This window comes from Oncorhynchus gorbuscha, linkage group LG07 (assembly GCF_021184085.1).
Source record: "Oncorhynchus gorbuscha isolate QuinsamMale2020 ecotype Even-year linkage group LG07, OgorEven_v1.0, whole genome shotgun sequence".
Classification (NCBI taxonomy): Eukaryota; Metazoa; Chordata; class Actinopteri; order Salmoniformes; family Salmonidae; genus Oncorhynchus; species Oncorhynchus gorbuscha.
The window spans coordinates 48132311-48158962 of record NC_060179.1 but is presented as its reverse complement, the minus strand read 5'-3'; the positions used below and the strand labels follow the sequence as shown (position 1 = coordinate 48158962).

General features: G+C 42.0%; 2 protein-coding genes across 3 annotated transcripts in view; one reads left to right on the top strand and one right to left on the bottom strand.

Moving 5' to 3' along the window:
• ccdc186 (coiled-coil domain-containing protein 186) overlaps window positions 1–3509 on the top strand; it is a 117079-nt gene extending 113570 nt beyond the window's left edge. For both annotated transcript variants that reach the window (XM_046356517.1, XM_046356516.1), the window contains one exon: window positions 758–3509. In XM_046356517.1, coding sequence (XP_046212473.1) covers window positions 758–814 — 57 coding nt within the window. In that variant the 3' untranslated portion in view covers window positions 815–3509. The remainder of the gene's footprint in view (window positions 1–757) is intronic.
• A 10105-nt stretch (window positions 3510–13614) lies between these two features.
• Window positions 13615–26652, bottom strand: part of dclre1a (DNA cross-link repair 1A (PSO2 homolog, S. cerevisiae)) — a 35537-nt gene continuing 22499 nt past the window's right edge. The window contains exons 8-9 of the mRNA XM_046356515.1: window positions 22341–22482; window positions 13615–15363 (exon numbers count right to left, since the gene is read on the bottom strand). Coding sequence (XP_046212471.1) covers window positions 15209–15363; window positions 22341–22482 — 297 coding nt within the window. The 3' untranslated portion in view covers window positions 13615–15208. The remainder of the gene's footprint in view (window positions 15364–22340; window positions 22483–26652) is intronic.

Sequence of the window (26652 nt, the reverse complement as noted above, 5' to 3'; positions counted from 1 at the left end):
GCCACTAATTATGGTAGCTGGCTTCACAGATATCACAACCGGGCGTGATCTGGAGTCCCATAGGGCGGCGTACAATTGGCCCAGCGTCTTCCGGATTAGGGGAGGGTTTGGCCGGGGTAAGCCGTCATTGTAAATAAGAATGTGTTCTTAAACTGACTTGCCTAGTTAAATAAATAAATACAAGTAAGATACAGTACCTGTGTAACAGAGCGCTGGTTTGGTGAACTAAAATCGCATTATGAGTTACCTTGACTGAAACCCAAAATCCCATGTTAGCTCCCAGAACAAATTCCTAGACTTAAGCTCAGTGGGTTATTGAGGTTTTGAGTTGCACAGAAGACCCAGGTTGATGCCCAATTATTTGACCAGCAGAGCATTGCCCATGGTAGAAGGATTAGTCTACTTGGGTGATCAGGCAATCAGTCTCTGAGGAAAGCACCAAGACGATACACATCCATCCCTGCTGCAAGCATCTTTCTGTTTTTCACTGTTTTTCTCTCTCGTTCTTTCTTCTGTGCGTCTATTTCACCATTTTGTTCCCTCTGTCTTGTACTCTCTCTCTCTCTGTCCTCATTCTCATCTTCCAATTTCTCCAGTCTTCTAACTTTGATGACCTAGAAATGTGCAAGGCAAAGGACTCCAAATGGGAAACGATGTAGTCCAGCTCCGAATATTTCACTGTTGAATGGGTTGCCTGATGTCTCTCTCTCTCTCTCTCTCTCTGTGTCTCTCTGTCTCTATCTCCATCTCTCTGTAGGAAAATCTTCAGACGTTAGGGGCGGAGATTGAGCGACTTATCAAACAGCAACGATAGCTGGAGGACATTGCTCAGAGGAAGTTGCGCATGCTAGACAACAGTGTCTGAAGGAAATTATAGAGGACCAAGTGAAGAGGGAATGTTGAAGACCCCACCAACTAACTATCTTGTGCCACATCAAGAATTTAACTGAGACACACACATGCGAACACACACACGCACACACATGCACACACGCAGTGTAAAGGAGAAATTTGAATGTTGAATACCAGTCGCCTGTTCTTTTTGATAACCCCCATGTTCTCAACTCTTCTCACCAATGGGATGAGTACTCAGATCCTCTGACCAATGGATTGCCCTACTATTCCCCCCCCACATAATCTAATACACTTTCCCGGTATGCCAAGGATAGCTTTATTTATGAATGAATTGACAGGATTATGTTGGATAGCATTTTCTGAAGCCAGTTGCTAATGCAGGTCCGTGTGCATGCCAATCCTTATTACTCTCCCAAAAAAGTGTTTGTGCCAATTTGCTGAATATATTTTTGCTGAATATATTTTTGAATTACCGCTGTGACCCCTAACGCATACAGTAGTACACTCACTGTGAACCAGTAACTAAAGACTACTACTGCACTCAACCCACAACCCTTCAGACATTTGTCCACCAGGCTCCACTTTCCTTTCTCACTGTAGCCCTACAAAGCACTTAAGGCAAAAATGATACTTGAGATGATCATTCATAACTTGTATTTGTATGCATATCTCCCATTGACATCACAATTCGCTAGTTGGCCTACATTCTGCAAACACCAATGTCTAGGAAGAACTCCTGGCTTGACCCCAAATGTCCTACTATGAAGTTGTATAAATAATAATGAGTTCAGCTGGATAATCTAGGGCTGGTCTTTAGTTGTTAATTTAATGTGATTTATTTATTTCTGTCAGTTTTGATTGGCATTTAATCTTTTCTTTTCTTTAGTTTAAAATCAAGTCCATTTGCTCTCTCCTTTTTGTTCTTCATTTTGCCCATTCACTGAAGGAAATCTTTTATAATATTATTTTATATTCAATTGTTTGTTTCCATCCTTTCTCACACACTCCCTTGTTTTTACTGTCATTAATTTGTAGGACAAAGCATTGTAGTCCCCCCCCCCCCCCCCCCATTTGCTTCTTCACCAGTATGTTCTTCAGCTGTCATAGTGAGGGTCACCTGGCCGAGCTAGAGGCTTATGGTCCCAGGGATGGGTGTAAACAACACAACAACCGACCACTCGCAGAGGAGCTGACATGCACCTGCAACACACTGTCTTCTGCCAAGGACATGATAAAGAGTGACTTTTCCTCAGCCACGGCTGCCTATGCTACAACCAACACACCACACACACACAGAAGTATGGAGAATTCAGATGAAGACGAGCTCCTAAGCTGCAGTCTTTGGTTCTAGTTATTTTCCCCCATTTGTTTTTTGTCACCTACGTGTAACTATTTCGACTATAGTGTAAAGGAGGCCCCTCTTGACTCCTCTGGGATTTTAGTGTTTCTCCCACCATTGTTTAGGTGGGATGCCTTCTCCCCCAAACAAGTCTACTTGGCCCCCCGCTATTGAACAATCACAGGATCGATTTGTGTAATTTGATGTTTACGGCTTGTTGGTTTGAGGGCTTCCCGCCTAGGGGGAAAAAATCTAGGGGAAACACTACTGTTCTTTTTGCACCCTTTCAACTTGGCAAACCTAAAACACAGGATTCCCAGCCTGGCTCTCTACTCCGCAACAGTGCGTAGAGAACATGCAGCGTGGGCAAATTAGTCAATCGATTTTTCAGGAGCATCTTGATAGAATATTCAAGAAGGAATTCATCTGAATAAATACATTAACATAATGAAATGGCTGGCGGACATCTCGTTATTATGCACTGAGTTACCCAAGTACCCCAGAAGCAGAGCTATATACACTATGGGTAAAACAGTTTATCATTGATCAGCAAACTGTTGATATGGCTTAAAGATTAACGTTGTAGAGTATCTTCAACCAATGAAGACTTTCACCAATCAATGATTTTTGTAACTTATGTTACAAAGGCAACAATTATTGTTCATTTGACACGAAATAATTTGCCTGAATCGTTTCATTACTGTTTAATTTGATTGTCAAATATACTAGATATCTTGGTAAGACAAATGTAGTGACTGTGGATAATGTGGTACTCTTATGGTTAAAGAAATGTGTCCTCCATGACAACAAAACCATTGGAAGCATAACTCTAGTACCCGTTTCACACGACTAAGCCATGCACTGGCCTGGTTCCGCATCCACCATAGTTGCTGGAAAGTACCATTTGAATTGTGAAAAGGGTCAAGCACTCCCATGTGTGGTCCAACCGAGGCCTACATTCTCACAACATGAAAACATTGGAGCAATGTTAAATTAATATGTTATTTGCCTGGGAGACCAGTCCACAAAGAGAGAGAGAGTGGTAAATTTGTCTCCCGTAACAGTGAAATTAGCAATATGGACAGATGTGTTGTGAGTGTAAAATTATGACTGACTATAGCGAGATGTTGGTATTTTCTGTTGATTGTCTTGGTGTTGTTCAATGTGCTCTGTTTGATTGAATATTCAAACTGTGATTATTATACATTTGTAGATATGATCTTCTGTAAAATGGTCAAATGTTTTTAATATTCCAGATCCAATATGTATATATGGTGTTTACAGGGAATAAAAGAGATGAATCTCTTTCTCTTCATTATTGTCTTGTTTGTATTGTCCCTTACACAGAAAGCAAAAAGAAAGTGAATTAATGTACAGCCCAGAGGAAATTGTCTTTGTAAGCATCACTAGAAACCTGTAACATATTAATACAAAAAAGTTAAGTGAAATATTAGCTTTCGTCTGAATCCCCCCCCCAAAAACAGGAAAGCCAAAAGCTAATTTACCCTATGCACTAACAAGGCTTTTCAGCATAAGCAGCTTGCCTACTGCTAGGGTAATGTAGTTCAATGAGTTTCAACTTTTCAGGGTTTTTCTTTATTTGACTATTTTCTACATTGTAGAAAAATAGTGTAGACATAAACTATGAAATAACACACGTGTTGTGTCTTTACTATCATTAAATTGACGACTTAGTTTTTATGAAAGATTCTCTGTAATTAGTATTACGCCATCAAACTGATTAATCATGTAACTGTAATTAACTAGGAAGTCGAGGCACCAAGGAAAATATTCAGATTACAAAGTTATAATTTCCTAATAAAACCTTTCAGATATTTTATATCTGATCAGTTAGTCTTTGAATTAATTAATTATTTACTTTACCTCACGTTAGTCTCATTCCAAACGCCGTAAATTGTTGGTTATCTGCACGAACTCAGTCTTCACTATAAGTCATCCATACATCAATTGTTTTAAATCATTTATTTACTAAGTAATTCACAGAAATGCATAAACAAACAGATCGTTACAAGGAAATGATAATGGAGTTTCCCTAGTGGGATAAACCGGAATCGCGGCTTGGTGGATAAAAGGGGAAGTGTGGGTCAACTGAGATGAGACACGACAAAGTTGATAATTATAACAATTTAAATGCTAATCCTTTGCACATGAACGCTCACCCATTCGGGAACAATTGCAATCAATATACACTGCTAAAAAAAAAGGGAACACTTAAACAACACAATGTAACTCTAAGTCAATCACACTTCTGTGAAAAGAAACTGTCCACTTAGGAAGCAACACTGATTGACAATACATTTCACATGCTGTTGTGCAAATGGAATAGACAACCGGTGGAAATTATAGGCAATTAGCAAGACACCCCCAATAAAGGAGTGGTTCTTCAGGTGGTGACCACAGACCACTTCTCAGTTCCTATGCTTCCTGGCTGATGTTTTGGTCACTTTTGAATGCTGGCGGTGCTTTCACTCTAGTGGTAGCATGAGACGGAGTCTACAACCCACACAGGTGGCTCAGGTAGTGCAGCTCATCCAGGATGGGACATCAATGCGAGCTGTGGCAAGAAGGTTTGCTGTGTCTGTCAGCGTAGTGTCCAGAGCATGGAGGCGCTACCAGGAGACAGGTCAGTACATCAGGAGATGTGGAGGGCAACAACCCAGCAGCAGGACCGCTACCTCTGCCTTTGTGCAAGGAGGAGCAGGAGCAGCACTGCCAGAGCCCTGCAAAATGACCTCCAGCAGCCCACAAAAGTGCATGTGTCTGCTCAAACGGTCAGAAACAGACTCCATGAGGGCCCAACGTCCACAGGTGGGGGTTGTGCTTACAGCCCAACACCGTGCAGGACGTTTGGCATTTGCCAGAGAACACCAAGATTGGCAAATTCGCCACTGGCGTCCTGTGCTCTTCACAGATGAAAGCAGGTTCACACTGAGCACATGTGACAGTCTGGAGACGCAGTGGAGAATGTTCTGCTGCCTGCAACATCCTTCAGCATGACCGGTTTGGCGGTGGGTCAGTCATGGTGTTGGGTGGCATTTCTTTGGGGGGCCGCACAGCCCTCCATGTGCTCGCCAGAGGTAGCCTGACTGCCATTAGGTACCAAGATGAGATCCTCAGACTTGTGAGACCATATGCTGGTGCGGTTGGCCCTGGGTTCCTCCTAATGCAAGACAATGCTAGACCTCATGTGGTTGGAGTGTGTCAGCAGTTCCTGCAAGAGTAAGGCATTGATGCTATGGACTGGCCTGCCCGTTCCCCAGACCTGAATCCAATTGAGCACATCTGGGACATCATGTCTCGCTCCATCCACCACAGACTGTCCAGGAGTTGGCGGATGCTTTAGTCCAGGTCTGGGAGGAGATCCCTCAGGAGACCAACCACCACCTCATAAGGAGCATGCCCAGGCGTTGTAGGGAGGTCATACAGGCACGTGGAGGCCACACACACTACTGAGCTTCATTTTGACTTGTTTTAAAGACATTACATCAAAGTTGAATCAGCCTGTAGTGTGGCTTCCACTTTAATTTTGAGTGTGACTCCAAATCCAGACCTCCATGGGTTGATAAATTTGATTTCCATTGATAATTTTTGTGTGATTTTGTTTTCAGCACATTCAACTATGTAAAGAAAAAAATATTTAATAAGAATATTTCATTCATTCAGATCTAGGATGTGTTATTTTAGTGTTCCCTTTATATTTTTGAGCAGTGTATATATTTACACTCAGTGTGTCGTCGGGACCTTTGTTGAAAAGTTAGTTTCTGTTTCGGCGGTTGTCGTTCTTCGTTCAATGATACCGAATTCCTAGCTGCAGACTAGTAATTAATATCTTATTCTGTCGGTATCGATAGTCTAAGAGTTTAACCACGTGGGATGACATGGTCTAGTGAGAACTTCTCAAAGTTGGGGTTTTATTCGGAATTGCAGAAAAGGGCCTGTCCCAGGATACCCTGGGCGGTCCTCTGATATTAGTCAAACTCAAAATGGAATTGGAGCTTCCTTAATTAAACAGTCCAAAATCACATTACACAATTTTACAAACAGTATCATCCTCACTCATTCATCTTATACAACAATTAGATGTTAACCTCATATCTGAGGCTATTATATAAACAGCGTTATGGTAATGTGGCCGCACCGTCTCCCATGAGCTTCACCAAAATGTAACAAACGGACCAGTTCGTAGCAGGATTCTTCACCGATCTTTTATACCTTCTCCGGAACATAAATGTTGTTCGGATCTCAAGTTCTGGGAGGTGGAAGAAATTTCTTTGTTCTCTCTGAAAATTCACTCTGTCTCTATACTGTGTGGCCATGAGGCAGGATCTTCCTGGAATTTACGACCTCTCTGACCACAGCAGCCTAGTTGAAGGAGGCAGGGAGAGGGGGATGGGGCTTGCTATACCCAAAGAAGGCAATGTAATGACACATGGAACCCCCCAAAAAGGTGAAACAAATACAAATATTTTATATTTCAGATTCTTCAAATAGCCAGCCTTTGCCTAGATGACAGCTTTGCAAACTCTTGGCATTCTCTCAACCAGCTTCATCTTGAATGCTTTTCCAACAGTGTTGAAGGAGCTCCCACATATGCTGAACACTTGTTGGCTGCTTTTCCTTCAGTCTGCGGTCCAACTCAACCCAAACCATCTCAATTGGTTGATTGGTCAATTGGTGATTGTGGAGGCCAGCCTGGAGGTGTGTTGGGTCATTGTCCTATTGAAAAACAAATGATAGTATTGATAGTAAATGATATTATTTCAGAGGAGTCAACAGGATAAGTGCACTCTGTATGTGTGTCTGGGTCATTAGACACCATTAGACATGCACCTGTCTGGGGAGTGGGCATGCCTGTTTAATTTTCTACCATTGCTAAGGCATAATGTTTCTATGCCCTAATGTGAAACCAAACTAAAATGAGTGCAAGGCAAAAAGATAATGGTGGCTAAATGCCAGAGGGGATGAATCATGAACATAAAGAGGAGTTACTATGTGTGTGACGTAAGGATGAAACCTGTATAAAAAGTGTGCGCCAAGGCTGGAAAGGGAGTTACTTCATGAACCAGCTCGGCTTATATTACTTTGTAATAAAGTCTATTTGAACTCACAGGCTCTGGTATTTCAGAAATATTATTGACTGAATATTTCCACAAGATAAATGACGAGCTTGCCAGGAGTGGCAAAAAGGGACCAGAGACGGTGAAAATCTACAGCTGTGAATGGGCCTCTTGGACGAACAGCACAAACAAAGGTAAAGTTCTTGCCTATAGTATAGAGTTTGTGTGGTTAGCTTCAGGAACGTGTCTCAGCGGTAGATCACCAAGTCGGTCTCCAAATTGACGAACCAAAGAAATATTGGGAGCTTTTCAGTTCAAATGAAATGCATGCAAAATATTGGGGGTATAATAAGAAACTTTGAGGGTTGAAAATGTGAATAATGTATAGTAATGGGTGTGTGACCACTGCAGAGGGAGAGTTGTGTGCTTCATCTGTCTTGACTGGCTCAGTTGAGTGAGGTTATTCACTCATTTGTTCAGATGGTTCATCTGACCAGTTTGTTCAGTCTGTTTGAGTTTTGACTGTGTTGTCTGATTCAGTTTGGCTGGACTTATTTGTTTAGACCTGTCTTGAGTTTGTGCACAAAACGCAACCCATTCATCTTATTCAATCAGTCCGAGTCAGTGGGCCATTCAATTCATTCAGCTCGCTCAGATGCTCATCTGGGATGGGTCTCAGTGGGTGGGTGTTCAGTCTCATTCAGGTTGTCTGTCTGCCCTGTTGATTGTTCTGTTTGATCCAGTTTGGAGTGGTAACCGTCCATCTGCATGGTCAAATAATAGAAAAAGAAATCCTGTAATACCACTTATCGTGTTGAGTAAGTGAATCGATAAGGACTGCTTGGATGGGTAGAAATCCTGTAATACCACTTATCGTGTTGAGTAGGTGAATCGATAAGGACTGCTTGGATGGGTAGAAATCCTGTAATACCACTTATCGTGTTGAGTAAGTGAATCGATAAGGACTGCTTGGATGGGTAGAAATCCTGTAATACCACTTATCGTGTTGAGTAAGTGAATCGATAAGGACTGCTTGGATGGGTAGGAATCCTGTGATACCACTTATCGTTTTGAGTAAGTGAATGGATAAGGACTGCTTGGATGGGTAGAAATCCTGGGATACCACTTATCGTGTTGAGTAAGTGAATCGATAAGGACTGCTTGGATGGGTAGGAATCCTGTGATACCGCCTATTTTTTATTGATTTATTTTATTTCACCTTTATTTAACCAGGTAGGCAAGTTGAGAACAAGTTCTCATTTACAATTGTGACCTGGCCAAGATAAAGCAAAGCATTTTGACACGTACAACAACAGAGTTACACATGGAGTAAAACAACCATACAGTCAATAATACAGTAGAAAAATAAGTCTATATAAGTCTATATATGTGAGCAAATGAGGTGAGATAAGGGAGGTATAGGCAAAAAAAGGCCATGGTGGCAAAGTAAATACAATATATCAAATAAAACACTGGAATGGTAGATTTGCAGTGGAAGAATGTGCAAAGTAGAAATAATGGGGTGCAAAGGAGCTAAATAAATAAATAAACACAATATAGAAAGTAAAACACTGGAATGGTAGATTTGCAGTGGAAGAATGTGCAAAGTAGAAATAAAAATAATGGGGTGCAAAGGAGCTAAATAAATAAATAAATACAATATAGAAAGTAAAACACTGGAATGGTAGATTTGCAGTTGAAGAATGTGCAAAGTAGAAATAATGGGGTGCAAATGAGCTAAATAAATACAATATAGAAAGTAAAACATTGGAATGGTAGATTTGCAGTGGAAGAATGTGCAAAGTAGAAATAGAAAAAATGGGGTGCAAAGGAGCAAAATAAATACAATATAGAAAGTAAAACACTGGAATGGTAGATTTGCAGTGGAAGAATGTGCAAAGTAGAAATAGAAAAAATGGGGTGCAAAGGAGCAAAATAAATAAAGTAGGGAAAGAGGTAGTTGTTTGGGATAAATTATTGATGGGCTATGTACAGGTGCAGTAATCTGTGAGCTGCTCTGACAGCTGGTGCTTAAAGCTAGTGAGGGAGATAAGTGTTGCCAGTTTCAAAGATTAGAGATTAGAGCAGAGAAGTGGAAGGAGAAGCGGCCAAAGGAAGAATTGGTTTTGGGGGTGACCAGAGAGATATACTTGCTGGAGCGCGTGCTACAGATGGGTGCTGCTATGGTGACCAGTGAGCTGAGATAAGGGGGGACTTTACCTAGCAGGGTCTTGTAGATGACCTGGAGCCATTGGGTTTGGCGACGAGTATGAAGCGAGGGCCAGCCAACGAGAGAGTACAGGTCGCAGTGGTGGGTAGTATATGGGGCTTTGGTGACAAAATGGATGGCACTGCGATAGACTGCATCCAATTTATTGAGTAGGGTATTGGAGGCTATTTTGTAAATGACATCGCCGAAGTCGAGGATTGGGAGGATGGTCAGTTTTACAAGGGTATGTTTGGCAGCATGAGTGAAGGATGCTTTGTTGCGAAATAGGAAGCCAATTCTATATTTAATTTTGGATTGGATATGTTTGACGTGAGTCTGGAAGTAGAGTTTACAGTCTAACCAGAAACCTAGGTATTTGTAGTTGTCCACATATTCTAAGTCAGAGCCGTCCAGAGTAGTGATGTTGGACAGGCGGGCAGGTGCAGGCAGCGATCGGTCGAAGAGCATGCATTTAGTTTTACTTGTATTTAAGAGCAATTAGAGGCCACGGAAGGAGAGTTGTGTGGCATTGAAGCTCGCCTGGAGGGTTGTTAACACAGTGTCCAAAGAAGGGCCAGAAGTATACAGAATGGTGTCTTCTGCGTAGAGGTGGATCAGTGACTCACCAGCAGCAAGAGCGACATCATTGATGATACAGAGAAGAGAGTCGGTCCAAGAATTGAACCCTGTGGCACCCCCATAGAGACTGCCAGAGGCCCGGACAACAGACTCTCCGATTTGACACACTGAACTCTATCAGAGAAGTTGTTGGTGAACCAGGCGAGGCAATCATTTGAGAAACTAAGGCTGCCGAGTCTGCCGATGAGGATGTGGTGATTGACAGAGTCGAAAGCCTTGGCCAGGTCAATGACTACGGCTGCACAGTATTGTTTCTTATCGATTGCGGTTAAGATATCGTTTAGGACCTTGAGCATGGCTGAGGTGCACCCACGACCAGCTCTGGAACCAGATTGCATAGCGGAGAAAGTATGGTGGGATTCGAAATGGTCGGTAATCTGTTTGTTAACTATGCTTTCGAAGACCTTAGAAAGGCAGGGTAGGATAGATATAGGTTTGTAGCAGTTTGGGTCAAGAGTTTCCCCCCCTTTGAAGAGGGGGATGACCACGGCAGCTTTCCAATCTTTGGGAATCTCAGACGATCCGAAAAAGAGGTTGAACAGGCTAGTAATAGGGGTTGCAACAATTTCAGCAGATAATTTTAGAAAGAGAGGGTCCAGATTGTCTAGCCCGGCTGATTTGTAAGGGTCCAGATTTTGCAGCTCTTTTAGAGCATCAGCTATCTGGATTTGGGTGAAGGAGAAATGGTGGGGGCTTGGGCAGGTTGCTGTGGAGGGTGCCGGGCAGTTGACCGGTGTAGCGGTAGCCAGGTGAAAAGCATGGCTAGCCGTAGAGAAATGCTTGTTGAAATTCTCAATTATAGTGGATTTATCGGTGGTAACAGTGTTTCCTGGCCTCAGAGAAGTTGGCAGCTGGGAGGAGGTGCTCTTACTCTCCATGGACTTTAGTCTTTTTTGAGTTTGTACTACAGGATGCACATTTCTGTTTGAAAAAGCTAGCCTTAGCTTTCCTAACTGCCTGTGTATATTTCCTAACTTCCCTGAAAAGTTGCATATCATAGGGGCTATTCGGTGCTAATGCAGAACGCCACAGTATGTTTTTGTGCTAGTCAAGGGCAGACCGTTCCGGAGTGAACCAAGGACTATATCTATTCCTAGTTCTATTTTTTTGAATGGAGCATGCTTATTTAAGATGGTGAGAAAGGCACTTCTAAAGAATAACCAAGCATCCTCTACTGACGGGATGAGGTCATTATCATTCCAGGATACCACAGCCAGGTCGATTAGAAAGGCCTGCTCGCAGAAGAGTTTTAGGGAGCGTTTGACAGTGATGAGGTGTGGTCGTTTGATCAGTGATCGCTGAGCTCTTGATTGAAAACAGCAGAGGTGTATTTGGAGGGCAAGTTAGTTAGGGTGATATCTATGAGGGTGCCCTTGTTAAAACCTCTCTGGGATATGTGGGACGGTAGCATCCCATCTGGCCAACATCCAGTGAAAATGCAGAGCACTAAATTCAAATAAATTACTATAAAAATTAAACTGATGAAATCACACATTCAATATACCAAAAAGCAAACAATGCTATTGTCTGATAATAGCACCCCGGTAAACAAAGACAGAAAAGTATATTTCAACCCTGCAGGCGCAACACAAAACGCAGAAATATAATTCATGCCTTACCTTTGACAAGCTTCTTTTGTTGGCACTCCAATATGTCCCATAAACATCACAAATGGTCCTTTTGTTCGATTAATTCCGTCGATATATATCCAAAATGTCAATTTATTGGGTGCGTTTGATCCAGAAAAACACCGGTTCCAACTGGCGCAATGTGACTACAAAATATCTCAAAAGTTACCTGTAAGTATTGTCCAAACATTTAAACAGCGTTCAATACAGGATGATAACAACGTGTAGCGAGCATTTCTGGTCACGCGCTTCTATCTAACAGTACACTTCAAGTTACCCTCGTTCTGGATGGCCGTACATCTTTATTACACAAAGGAAAAATCTCAACCAATTTCTAAAGAATTCTAGAATCACAATGAAAAGAGAGTGACCTAAAAAATAAATAATCCTGGATGGTTTGTCCTCGGAGTTTTGCCTGCCAAATAAGTTCTGTTATACTCACAGGCATCATTCAAACAGTTTTAGAAACTTCAGTGTTTTCTATCCAAATATACTAATAATATGCATATCCTGGGCAGCAGGCCATTTACTTTGGACACGCTTTTCATCCGGATGTGAAAATCCGGACGTGAAAAATACTGCCCCCTATCCCAAAGAAGTTAACGGATTTGGGGTTGTACCTGGTAGGTTCATTGATAACTTACAGAAAACATTTGATCTCTGTCATTGCCAACAAAGGGTATATAACAAAGTATTGAGATAAACTTTTGTTATTGACCAAATACTTATTTTCCACCATAATTTGCAAATAAATTAATTAAAAATCCTACAATGTGATTTTCTGGATGTTCTTTCTGCCATTTTGTCTGTCATAGCTGAAGTGTACCTATGATGAAAATTACAGGCCTCTCTCATCTTTTTAAGTGGGAGAACTTGCACAATTGGTGGCTGACTAAATACTTTTTTGCCCCATTGTATATATTTTTTAGATTTGTTTTAACACTTTTTTGGTTACTACATGATTCCATATGTGTGCAAATGTGTCTAAATTGTAGAATATTAGTGAAGACATAAAAAGTCAAATGTTTGGACACACCTTCTCATTCAAGTGGAGCTACACAGCCTCTTTAGTTAGCTGCTGCTCATCGCCATATCGTCGCCGCAAGTCGGGTTATACTGTTTTTATAAGTGTGGCATAGTCTCAGACACTCCTGCTAGCAGCTGGTACTCCCTTTCTAGTTGACCGGACCTCACCCTCACGGGTGAATCACACTCACTAAGTCCCGGGTATAGGGTTTCAGCTAAGACTAATTTCTTGAAATTAATTTTTTAGCTGAAATGCCGTGGTTCGACACTTCGTCTGAGTAAGGACTAACAATAGATATCCAGTGCTCCTTTTGTGTTTATTAACACAAATTTGCTCCTTTACACAGGATGTCTAGAGTCAGGTACCACATTGGTTCTTTCATAGGTGACAAAAATCCATGGTGTCATCTGCTTCATGGCCCACGTGCCATCAAGCAACTCTTCCAACTCCATCCCAGGGCCAAGATCTGACGGGATGTCGCAATGTAAGATGAACCTCTGACCGTCATTTCCTCTCTGCCTTTGTCTGGATTTGCTGCTCCCCAGCTACCTGTGTTTGAGGCCTCTTCCTGCCCTTCTGCTTCATCTTCCTTGTTTCAGTGTTACCACATATCTGTCTGGAAGTCACCAGGTCATACTGACTTGGCTCATTCACAACACGACATAAGCAGAGTTTCCTGAAACGAGTCACATACATGAATCTGTGCCATTCACTTTGAACTGAGTTTACAGCATGAACGGTCATGAGTAGATGTGCTTGTTTTGAGATCAAAGTGAGAGCTGCATGTAGACACGTTTGCACATTTCGTTCATAATCTTTGCTAGTAAGTGAGATATGAGCCCAGTTAAATATCATTTTTATTTATAGACTTCATAGTTCATTGAAGTTGATGGGTCACTTATAACAAAACCTTTCGATATTGCCAATCATTTCAATTACTATTTCACGAGTAAAGTTGATAAACTCAGAAGTTAAATGACAACATTGAACAGTGAATCATATTTTAATAATAAGGGTCAAGTTAGTGTGGGAGAGCTGTAAAATGTATTGTTATCCATCAATAATGATAATCAACCTTGATGTGAAACTATTGAGAATGGTATTTGCTATATCTTTAACTACTGACTTTCAGCATGCATTTGGAGAAGGGCATTCAACTTGAACTGCACTGACTCAGATTACTGATGATTGGTTAAAATAAATGGATAAGATGATAGTTGGAGCTATATTGTTAGATTTCAGTGCAGCCTTTGATGTTATTGATCATGCATTGTTATTGAAAAAAAACTCACTTGCTATGGCTTTACATCACCTGGAGAGTTGTTTATCCAATATAACAGAGATGTACAGTGTGGTGTCCCTCAGGGCAGTTGCCTTGGGCCGTTACTCTTCTCTATTTTTACAAATGATTTGCCACTGGTCTTACACGAAGCTAGAATTACTATGTTGGTAGATGATTCCACACTCTATGTCAGCACCCAAAGCCAGTGAGCTGACTGAAATTCTAAATAAGGACATATTAGTATCAGAATGGGTGATTAATAATAAACTGGTCTTAAATACATCTAAAACTAAAATCATTGTATTTGGTTCAAAACATTGTCTAAGAGATAAATCTCAACTGGAGTTGTGCATAAGAAAGTTGAGGGAGCTAAACTAGGTAAAACATTGTATGTTCAGTTATCATGGGCAAAGTAATCTTGACAAATTTGTGAAGATGCATGTCTGTTTACAAAAATATGTTCTGCATTTTTCTACTATACTAGTTGTTCAGGAACTTCGTGATTACTGTTTGGTAATATGGTCAAGTGCAGCAAAACAGAGCAGCACGCCTTACCCTTAACTGCACATACCTAACGAACATCAACAACATGCATGCCAGTGTTTCCTGGATGACAAGAGATTAACTGCTTCTCTTCTAGTTTTTATGAGGAATGAAAATCCCAGATTGCCTGCATAATCAAATAACATACAGCTCAGACACCCATACATACCCCACAAAAAATGCCACCAGGGGTCACTTTACAGTCCCCAAGGCTAAAACAAATTCACGGCAATGCATAGTATTATACAGAGCCAAGATTGCATGGAACTCCCATCTCCAATTACCCAAACAAACAGAAAAATTGCCTTAAAAATAATTGATTAAAAACAACATCTCATGGCACACACAGACATTGTAACAAACATTCTTTAGTTGTATTGTTTGTATATCGGTGTATTTTAAATTTGTATAACTGTTCTAGTGTATCAGTGTTTTGTTATTTGTGTTTTAGTGTGGACCGCAGGAAGAATAGCCGCTGCTTTGGCAAAAGCTAATGGGGATCCAAATAAACCAATTAGCTAACACTCAAGTATTGTGTCATATACTGTTTTCACTGTGTATGAACACTGAAGTGTCCTGTTTTAGATTCCTTTAACATTATTAGCCTCTTAAGCCTCTGTTAGCCACTCGCTGAAGCACCTCTCCATGGCCTTCCGGCTAGCCCAGCTGCCCACGTTGACTGTGGGGATAATCTTGAGGGGCCGCAGCCACTGGACAAAACGCCTCAGCTCCAGGTAGCTGCTGTGCTCACTGTAGGGGATGCCTAGAGTAAGAGAGAGACAGAGAAGTCAGAAACAGGAGCAGCAAAATAGACCAACACCCCCCACCCATTGGGCCTGATAAGGGGGCCTATCAACCCATCTAACATTGTTGCAAATTCAAAGCTAAGTTCCTGCAATCTTACATATTTTGCCATGGTTTATGATGTGTTCATATGCTATCATGGAGCCCCCGATCTCCAGGGGGCACCCTATCAAAATAAAGAGAGCAGTGAGGAATCTGGCCAATGGGTTTAAATGACTCAATTTTGGATGCGTTCAGAATTATAGCTAGACAATAATGTCCATAATTTTCTCCATTACATGCTATAAAAAGGGAAGCACAGCTGCGAGCTGCCCAGTGACACGAGCCTACCAGACGAGCTAAATTACTTCTATGCTTGCTTCGAGGCAAGCAACACTGAAGCATTCATGAGAGCACCAGCTGTTCCGGACGACTGTGTGATCAAAGACCGCTGCGCCACTCGGGAGCCCCATTCACAAGGTCGCAGGGCCAGACGGATTACCAGGACGTGTACTCCGAGCATGCGCTGACTAACTTTCAAGTGTCTTCACTGACATCTTCAACCTATCCCTGATTTGAGTCTGTAATACCAACATGTTTCAAGCAGACCACCATAGTCCTGGTGCCCAAGAACACCAGGTATGCCAGAGTTTCCACAAGGTTTCTTAGTGTCTCCTTCAAGTCCCTCTTTGTGCACCTGCTGAGCCTATGACTACCATTGTTTGCGGAGCTGCTGTCGTAGTTGTCTTCCTCTGCAGTAGGCCAAGCTTATATGTAGGTGTACGGTTTTAAAAAATACAAACAAAAACATGAGAAATAACGTTGCCTGTAGCCTACAGGATAATATGAAAATAATTGATGCGTGAAGAGTCTTTTATAGTGCAATAGTGATGAAGATGAAACCAATAAAATAGAAATGATATTGTCCTAATAATGATCAGCCGTTGATAGATTTTAGTAAAGCAGGTGGTTAAATGCTGATTCTTAATTTTATATCAGTGCGCGTGACAATGTGTAGCCACTTGACATTGGTAAACTGGAGACGGGCAGAGATTTGTTTACTGTGTTGCATAGCACAGGTAGTAAATTCACTGCCGTATTAGGCCTAATATTTAGCTAATAACCGATGAGTTGATATGCATAAGCATTTAACTTAGGCTTGAGATCTCTAGCCTATCTCTCACAGTTCTCTTGCAAAATTACGCACCAGGGCCTGGTTTCCCAAAAGCATCTTAAGGCTAAGTTAATCAATAGGCCCTTCATATGAGCAATGTTAAATCTCTGGGCTGTTTTTGTCAAAATCATTGTTACTAAAGTTGCACATAAAACCCTTGTTATTTCTCGACTGCCTCAGACCCCTCGTGGAGCAGCTAAGTGCGTCATTAGGTGCATTTTTGCCTTTCCTTGTGAGACACTTTTTACACAGAAGATCTGTACTAAACAAAGAATCCAGATCTATCTACCTCTCTGTGAGCTTATCCGAGAGGCACTGCCTTTCTTTTGATATTTTATATTCTTGATACTGCCTTTGAAAAGAGGTCTAGATCTGGCTCAAAGGAATAAACAACGATACAATCTAAAAACGTCACAAACAGCACAGATTAAAGTACAGATTTTTTTCCACTAAAAGCACTCGTCCTCTTACATAATTCCATGTTGGTCTGCTATTCTCTGCCCTTGTTCTTTTTGCATTAAATAATAATACATTTAATTTCTAAAGCACTTATTAAAATGGCGCTGGAAGAAATGGCAGCAGATTTACGGGCGCCAAACCAATTGTGCTATTATGTGTTTTTTCCCCCCGCATTATTTGTAACTTATTTTGTACATAATGTTTCTGCAACCGTATCTTAAGGCAAAAAAAGAGCTTCCTGATATCAGGACAGCGATCACTCACCTCAGATTAGACAAAATATTTTTCTACAACAAGTAGGACGCAAAGGACATTCTCCAAACACCCGACAGGGCCGACATCCGCGTTATTTGCAAGAGGAAGCAACGCAGGTACAGAGGACAAAGAGCCGGATGCCTTGTGAGGACCCGGAGAAGGCGAGTGGGAAAGATGCCGTTACCGTCAATACTACTCGCCAACGTGCAATCATTGGACAATAAATTAGACGAAGTACGATCACGAATATCCAACCAACGGGACATCAACTGTAATACCCTACGTATCACGGAATCGTGGCTGAATGACGACGTGGATATTCAGCTAGCGGGAAATATGCTGCACCGGCAAGATAGAGGAGCACACTCCGGTAAAACGAGGGGGGGGCGGTCTGTACATATTTGTAAACAACAGCTGTGCACGAAATCTAAGGAAGTCTCTAGATTTTGCTGACCTGAAGTATAAATAAATTGCAGGCCACACTACTTGCCTAGAGAGTTTTCAGCTATACTTTTAGTGGCTGTTTATTTACCACCACAGACAGATGTTGGCACTAAGACCACACTCAGTCAGCTGTATAAGGAAATAAGCAAACAGGAAACCACTCACCTAGAGGTGGCGCTCCTAGTGGCCGGAGACTTTGATGCAGGGAAACTTAAATCAGTCCAACCAAATTTCTATCAACAAAGGTGAAACCAGAGGGAAAACATTCTAGATCACCTGTACTCCACACACAGAGACGTGTACAAAGTTCTCCTTCGCCCTCCATTTGGAAAATCCGACCACAACGCTATCCTCCTGATTCCCGCTTACAAGCAAAAAATAAAGCAGGGAGCACTAGTGACTTGGTCAGATGAAGCAGATGCAATCTCTATTGCACTCCACACTGCCCTTTCCCACCTGGATAAAAGGAACACCTATGTGAGAATGCTATTCATTGACAGCTCAGCGTTCAACACTATAGTACCCGCAAAGCTCATCACTAAGCTAAGGATCCTGGGACTAAACACCTCCCTCTGCAACTGGATCCTGGACTTCCTGATGGGCCGCCCCCAGGTGGTGAGGGTAGGTAGCAACACATCTGCCACGCTGATCATCAACACTGGAGCTCCCCAGGGGTGCATGCTCAGTCCCCTCCTGTACTCCCTGTTCACCCTCGACTGCATGGCCAGGCACGACTCCAACACCATCATTAAGTATGCAGACGACACAACAGTGGTAGGCCTGATCACCAACAATGATGAGACAGCCTAAAGGGAGGTCAGAGACCTGGCCGGGAATAACAACCTGTCCCTCAACGTAACCAAGACTAAAGAGATGATTGCCGCCTTTCCTTCCAGTTCTATGCTGCCTGCGACTGGAACGAATTGCAAAAAAACAACAACAAAAAAATCGCTAAAGTTGGAGACTTTTATCTCCCTCACCAACTTCAAACATCTGCTATCTGAGCAGCTAACAGATTGCTTCAGCTATACATAGTCCATCGGTATATATACCACCCAATTTACCTACCTCATCCCCATACTATTTTTATTTTATTTACTTTTCTGCTCTTTTGCACACCAGTATCTCTACCTGCACATGTTCATCTGATCATTTATCACTCGTGTTAATCTGCTAAATTGTAATGCCTTTTGCACACAATGTATATAGATTCTTTTTTCTACTATGTTATTGACTTGTTTCTTGTTTACTCCATGTTTAACTCTGTGTTGTCTGTTCACACTGCTATGCTTTATCTTGGCCAGGTCGCAGTTGCAAATGAGAACTTGTTCTCAACTAGCCTACCTGTTTAAATAAAGGTGAAATATTATTATTATTTTATTTAAATTGTAGACTACAGGAAAAGGAGGACCGAGCATGCGCCCGTTCTCATCGACGGGGCTGTAGTGGAGCAGGTTGAGAGCTTCAAGTTCCTTGGTGTCCACATCAACAACAAACTAGAATGGTCAAAACACACCCAGCGGGTTGTGAAGAGGGCACAACAAAGCCTATTCCCCCTCAGGAAACTAAAAAGATTTGGCATGGGTCCTGAGATCCTCAAAAGGCTCTACAGCTGCAACATCGAGAGCATGGTTGCATCACTGCCTGGTACGGCAATTACTCGACCTCCGACCGCAAGGCACTACAGAGGAGTGCGTACGGCCCAGTACATCACTGGCGGTGTCAGAGGAAGGCCCTAAAAATTGTCAAAGACCCCAGCCACCCCAGTCATAGACTGCTCTCTCTACTACCTCATGGCAAGTGGTACCGGAGTGCCAAGTCTAGGACAAAGAGGCTTCTCAATAGTTTTTACCCCCAAGCCATAAGACTCCTGAACAGGTAATCAAATGGCTAACTGGATTATTTGCATTGTGTGCCCCACCAACCCCTCTTTTACGCTGCTGCTACTCTCCGTTTATCATATATGCATAGTCCCTTTAACTATACAATCATGTACATACTATTTCAATTGGGCAGACCGACCAATGCTCCCGCACATTGGCTAACCAGGCTATCTGCATTGTGTCCCGGCACCCACCACCAGCAGCACAGTTCTGGACATATTGTAGCCTGTTTAGACACTTGGCAGATGCGCCAACAAAAAGGGCATTACAATAATCCAGACGGGATGAAATAAAGGCATGGATGAGTCACTCAGCTGCAGGTTGTGATAGCTGGCAATGTTCAGTCGATGGAAACATTTGACTTTGGTGACACTCTTGATGTCAAACGAGACCTTTGACAGCTGTAGCTGCTAATGTTGTTTATGATTGTGCGGATGCCAATTAGGACCGCCTCTTTCTTTTTTGTAGCTAAATTGCAGGAAACTCAACTGCATCTACGCTTTGATGTCCTGCAGGCAGCTGACAAGGAGTGCAGTGTCGAATGCTGCACTGAGGTCGAGCAGTATGAAGATGCTGGCAGCCCTAGTCAGCATTCATGAGGAGGTCATTGGAGACCCTTTCCAGGGCAGTTTCGATGCTGTGTCCAGCCTTGAAACCCAACTGGAAGGGCTAATGTAGGTTGTGAGTGGCCAGATGGTTTTAAAGTTGACTAGGAACAGCACGTTCAAGGAGCTTAGTCAGGAAGGGCAGGTTAGAAATAGGCCTGTAGTTCTGGAGGTTGTCAGGGCCAGATCCATTTTTTTATATACTGGTGTCACCAGTTTGAGCTGAGGGACACATCCAGTGATGAGGGACTTGTTGAACAGGTGGATCACTGAAGCAGAGCTGAAATAACACAGGAATATTTTTATGTGGTCAGCTGGCCTGGTTGCATTTACACAGAGCAGAGATTGGAACACAATGCGAGCCCATCCACCTCCGGAGGTGGTCAGGCAAATGTGATTACATTCCGAACACAATGCGCATTGTTGCCCTGTCATTAACACACATTTCGTGTTATGCAAATACAAACGCGCATATAGTTTGCATTTGTAATGTAAATGGGATAGGAGCCACAGGGAACATATTTGATGCTGCGCCTCATTCTGCCTTTTGACCTTGTCAGCTCAGGGATTCGATCTTACAACCTTTCAGTTACTGGCCCAACGCTCTAACAACTAGGCTACCTGCCGCCTCAAGTTTCATGATAGTCAAAACACAATGAAATTCATAAGCTACGCAAGTGACGTTTTCTATTAGTGAGCGTTGTGATCACTGGTCTAATGTGTGAATGAAGTCAGATAGTTTGCACATGCATGTTTGTATTTTTGCATAGAAATAGTATATTATTGTTCCTGAGATCCCGTCATTTTTCTCTCAGGAAGGAGCTTGCTAGGAAAATCTTGGGATCCCGGTTTCCAGTGTTAATCCCTAGTATGGATGTGTGAAAAGATTAGCCAAAGACCAGCCTGGTTATGCATCCACCACATATCCACCATATTTGCTGGAACGGTGCTGAAAAGGACAATGGGAAAAGAAAATATCTGAGCCAGGTTGTGAATCAGGTTCCAGATAGCTGAGTAGTTAGAGTATGGTGACGTCAACACCATGGTTTTAATTCCCCATGGGCCCCATACAACCCTAGATTTATTTAATTTCTAAACTGTAAGCTGCCTTGGATAAAAGAGTCTGCTAAATTACCATGTCATCATTATCATACAGAGCAGTGCTGTAGGTAGAGTCCTATACCATAGACAGGGGTGCACAACTCAGGACCTTGAGTTCCGCAGTCCTGCTTGATCATTTCATGTGCACACACATGGTTTCCTCAGTTTCTGGTGAAAGGCATTCTTCAGCAAAATTAGAAATGTATATCATTGTTTCCTTATGTTGAAAGTAGTCTATGGGCCAGTAGAGACAGCAATCCACACATAGGTTTTGTAAAACTAGCCACAAATGTTCTAACCTGGCATTTTCGAACAAAACACAAAAACAAATAATCTTACTTGCGTTCTAAATAGTATGTAACATGTATGCTTTAAAGGGATAATGCGAGAGTCTGGTAATTATACTTACCCAGAGTCAGATGAACTCATTGATACCATTTATATGTCTCTGCAGTTTGACGGAAGTTAGATGTCGTTTTGTGAGCAAATGCTAGCTAGCTGTACCGGTAGACTTCCAGTCATTGGCTCATGAAACTCTCTCTAAACTTCCTTCATACTGGACGCAGACATAAAAATGTTCATTAATTAATTGCCAGAATCTCGCACTATCCCTTTAAATGCTCGGATGTCATACTCATTCCGGCTTTTCATGAAGTATAATTCGCTGCGAGCCATCGAGGAAGATTGTTCAGACTGAGTGAGATTGACCTGTTGATAATTAGCTCAGGGGACGCTACACCAACATTAACGGATGGATGGAAACAGCACAATTGAGCATAAGATGACGCATTCACATAATGGGTGAGCCTAGTATGTTGATATTTGTTGCTAACTGTATGCATTTTTACTAAAACAGTACATTCTAAATAGTATGTAGTATGATTCATTTTAGTAAGTAGTAGGCATGACATGGCTAATGTGAGTCAATGTCTCCTAGTTAGCATGCTTTAAATTTCATGCCTAGAACCAAAACCAGCAGTGCTCTGGGCCTCGAGAGCCACATCTGAGCAAACCTGCTATAGATACTGGGCTGTACCATAGATGCTGATGTTGCCATGGACCATAGGCTTGATATCTTCCACAGCCTCCACCCTCTGACTGAAGGTCCAGCCCGTGGGCTTGAAGGCCACCAGCTGGTCGTATTGCCTCGAGAACCTACTCAGATGAGCCTGCAGGTTCTGGAAAGGAAAAAAGGACATGGGAGTACGTACTTTGGTTTAGTAAGTGTGAGGAGTGAACAGATAGTTTGAGCCTGTTATTTTCTGAGAGGAATGAAAACCAAAGCCAAAACGGCATTACCGACATGTGACAGAGTCTTGTATTTGACAATTTAGCTCCACCCTTTACATTTTGAAATGTTGTATTATAATCAGGTGCAAACTTTCCACTAGTGCAGGGGTAAGCAATCCTAGTGCTATAATGCTGCAGGTACTCAGCATCCCACTGCTGGCTTGCCTCTGAAGCTAAACAGGGTCTGTCCTGGTCGGTCTCTGGATGGGAAACCAGATGCTGCTGGAAGTAGTGTTTAGATTGCCAGTAGGGGACATTCTTCCCTCTGAGGAGATCCCAGGGCAGTGAAGGGGACATTGCCCTGCGTAGAAGGTGCCGTCTTTTGGACAGGATGTGTCCTGAACCTCTGTGGTCATTATAAAATCCCATGGCACTTATCATGAGAGTATTTTATTTTATTTAACAAGGCAAGTACGGGTGTTTGCCCCGGTGTAAATGGCTAAACTCCCAACGGGGCCCCATTCCATCATAGCCACCTAATCAGCCCCCTCAAACCAAATTGGCATACAGTGCATTCGGAAGGTATTCAGACCCCTTGACTTTTCCACATTTTGTTACGTTCCAGCCTTGTTTTATTTATATATGAATATATAAATATATATATATAATATATTTTAGAATATCTACACACAATAACCCATAATGACAAAGCAAAAATAGTTTTTTTTTTAGAAATGATCACAAAAATAAAATAAACAACTGAAATATTACATTTATGTAACTATTCAGACCATTTACTCAGTACTTTGTTGAAACACCTTTGGCAGCGATTACAGCTTTGAGTCTTCTTGGGTATGACGCTGCAAGCTTGGAACACCTGTATTTCGGGAGTTTCTCCCATTCTTCTCAACAGATCCTCTCAAGCTCTATCAGGTTGGATGGGGAACGGCGCTGCACAGCTATTTTCAGGTCACTTCAGGGATATTCGATTGGGTTCAAGTCCGGGGTCTGGCTGGGCAACTCAAGGACATTCAGAGACTTGTCCCGAAGCCACTCCTGCGTTGTCTTGGCTGTGTGCTTAGGGTCATTATCTGGTTGGAAGGTGAACCTTCGTCCCAGTCTGAGATCCTGAGCGCTCTGGAGCAGGTTTTCATCAAGGATCTCTCTATACTTTGCTCCGTTCATCTTTCCCTCGATCCTGACTCGTCTTCCAGTCCCTGATGCTGCCACCACCATGCTTCACAGTAGGGATGGTGCCAGATTTCCTCCAGACGTGATGCTTGGCATTCAAGCTAAAGAGTTAAAATCTTGGTTTCATCAGACCAGAGAATCTTGTTTCTCAAGGTCTGAGAATACTTTAGGTTCCTTTTGGCAAACTCCAAGCAAGCTGTTACTGATGTGTTACCCATGTGTCTGTTACTGAGGAGTGGCTTCTGTCTGGCCCCTCTACCTTAAAGGCCTGATTGGTGGAGTGCTGCAGAGATGGTTGTCCTTCTGGAAGGATCTCCACAGAGGAACTCTGGAGCTCTGTCAGAGTGACCATCGGGTTATTGGTCACCTCCTTGACCAAGGCCCTTCTTAGTTGCTCAGTTTGGCAGGGAGGCCAGCTCTAGGAAGTGTCTTGGTGGTTCCAAACTTCTTCCATTAAATGATGGAGGGCACTGAGTTCTTGGGGACCTTCAATGCTGCACAAATTTTGGTACCCTTCCCCAGATCTGTACCTCGACACAATTCTGTCTCGGAGGTCTACAGACAATTCCTTTCGACTTCATGGCTTGGTTTTTTGCTCTTTTGTCTTTCCAAATCATGTCCAATCAAATGAATTTACCACAGGTGGACTCAAATCAAGTTGTAGAAACATCTCAAGGATGATAAATGGATACACGATGCACCTGAGCTCAATTTAGAGTCTCGTGGCAAGGGGTCTGAATAATTATGTAAATAATTAAAACTTTAATTTGTAATAAATTTGCTAACATTTCAAAAAATCTCAAATATAATTCATTTGAATTGCTTCTATATTCTCTTAGTAGACTTAAAATCAGGAATCCGCAGGCTGTGGGCGACCCTATGTCGCCCCATTTCCATTTCCATTACAAGGGGGTTGAGCCCTGTACTGCCTTGGGTTGGCATTCTGGGCAAGGTGTGTCTTTATGCTAATCCCGCCTACTCGAATAACCCGTTGCCCCGGAGCTGGAGAGGAAGTGAAAGTCACTTGCAAACTAATGTTAGAACTGCCAGAAACAAACAGAGCAGATGAAGCCAACGAAGCATCATTCTCAGTTCTTGAATCTGAATTAACTGGACCCAAAGAGAAAAATAAGCAAGAAAAATATAACATTCTGTATTCGTAATGTATTGAACTCAAAGGAATCTAACGATACCATCATGTCCAGTAGCTACATCCAACAAGATGCCCAATGCTTTTATTTCAACTAGGCAACGTTAGCTAGCTAAAGCTAGATGTGCAGATTGTTGACATGATAGTGTTTAGTTTGTAGGTGATAATGATAGCTAGCTAGGTGGTCAAAAGCATTTTCAGCCCAACACTGAAAGAGGTAAAGAATGCAGTATGCATGTTATGTTATGCTTTGTGATTCAATAATTATTTTGTTGATAATCAACCAAAATTGTTAGCTATGGTAATACGGTTAGCAGTAGTTCATATACTGCCCATGGTCTCACCTGAGAGAGAAGGTAATATAATGGCAATTGTTGTGACTTTTGGCAAGATTAGATATGATTGATTAACTTGGTTATCCTATGCAAATTAATCGATGAGGGACACCATAAAGGGTTAAATATAGAGAAACTCTTGAATTAACTTAATCAGTAGTTATCATGAACTGTTATACCATTAACAATATCAACAATATAAATCAGTCAATTTGACCATATTCTCATTCTGAAGAGTCGTCAGCTCTGGAACTTCAAACACCCAATCGCTCACAAATGAACTAGATGCCACAAATAACTGTACAGCAAGAGGAATTTTTTGGGGTGGTCCTGGACCAAAAATGCTGTCGACCACCTAGCGTGATCATCTACAAACTAAACACTATCATGCCAACAATCTGAATATCTAGATTTAGCAAGCTAATGTTAGCTAGGTGAAATAAAGGCATTGGGCATATTGTGGAGTTTATGCAGTGTAGCTACATGATGCTATCATTAGATTCCTTTGAGTACAAAACAATCCGAATACAAAAGATGATAGCTGGATTGAAAATTGAACACACTAAGCTTAGCAGCTAACATAGCTAGCAGGCTAAATACGCAACCCAACACTTACCTAACATGAATAATCCATGACAACGGTTGCCATTTCGGTGTCACTCTTCCACCTTTCAAAATTAATTCCAATGTTTATCTGGTTTCTGGATTGGTCATGGGCAGTCTTTTTCTCGCTTTTTAAAAACATTTTGGGGTCGAATTGACTCAAATCCAAGAATGACGCTTGTTGACTTCGTCTTCTCTGTTTGTTTCTGGCAGCTGTAACATTAGGTTGCAAGTGACTTTTACTTCCTCTCCAGCTCCAGGACAGCAGGGTCATTAGAGTAAGCGGGACTAGCGCAAAGACGCACCTTACCCAGAAGGCCAGCCCAAGTCGGCTCAACCCCCTTGTTTTCGTTCAAAGTGAAAACGCTACACAAGAAGTGTGTAGTGTAGATTTCTGCTCTAAGAGAATATAGAAGCAATTCAAATGAATTATATTTTACAACTTGTACAGCATTTTGAATGTGTCTAAAGCAGTAAAACATTACATTTGTCAATATCAACATCCTCTGTCTCGTCATTTCTCATTATTGTATAAAAATGTGGAGGAATCTCAAAAGAAAATGGTCCAGGTCTACAATTTTGTTTCTGGTGTCCTTTGACAGCTCTTTGGTCTTGGCCATAGTGGAGTTTGGCATGTGACTGTTTGAGGTTGTGGACAGGTGTCTTTTATACTGATAACAAGTTCAAACAGGTGCCATTAATACAGGTAACGAGTGGAGGACAGAGGAGCCTCTTAAAGAAGAAGGTACAGGTCTGTGAGAGCCAGAAATCTTGCTTGTTTGTAGGTGACCAAATACTTATTTTCCACCATAATTTGCAAATAAATTCATAACAAAGTC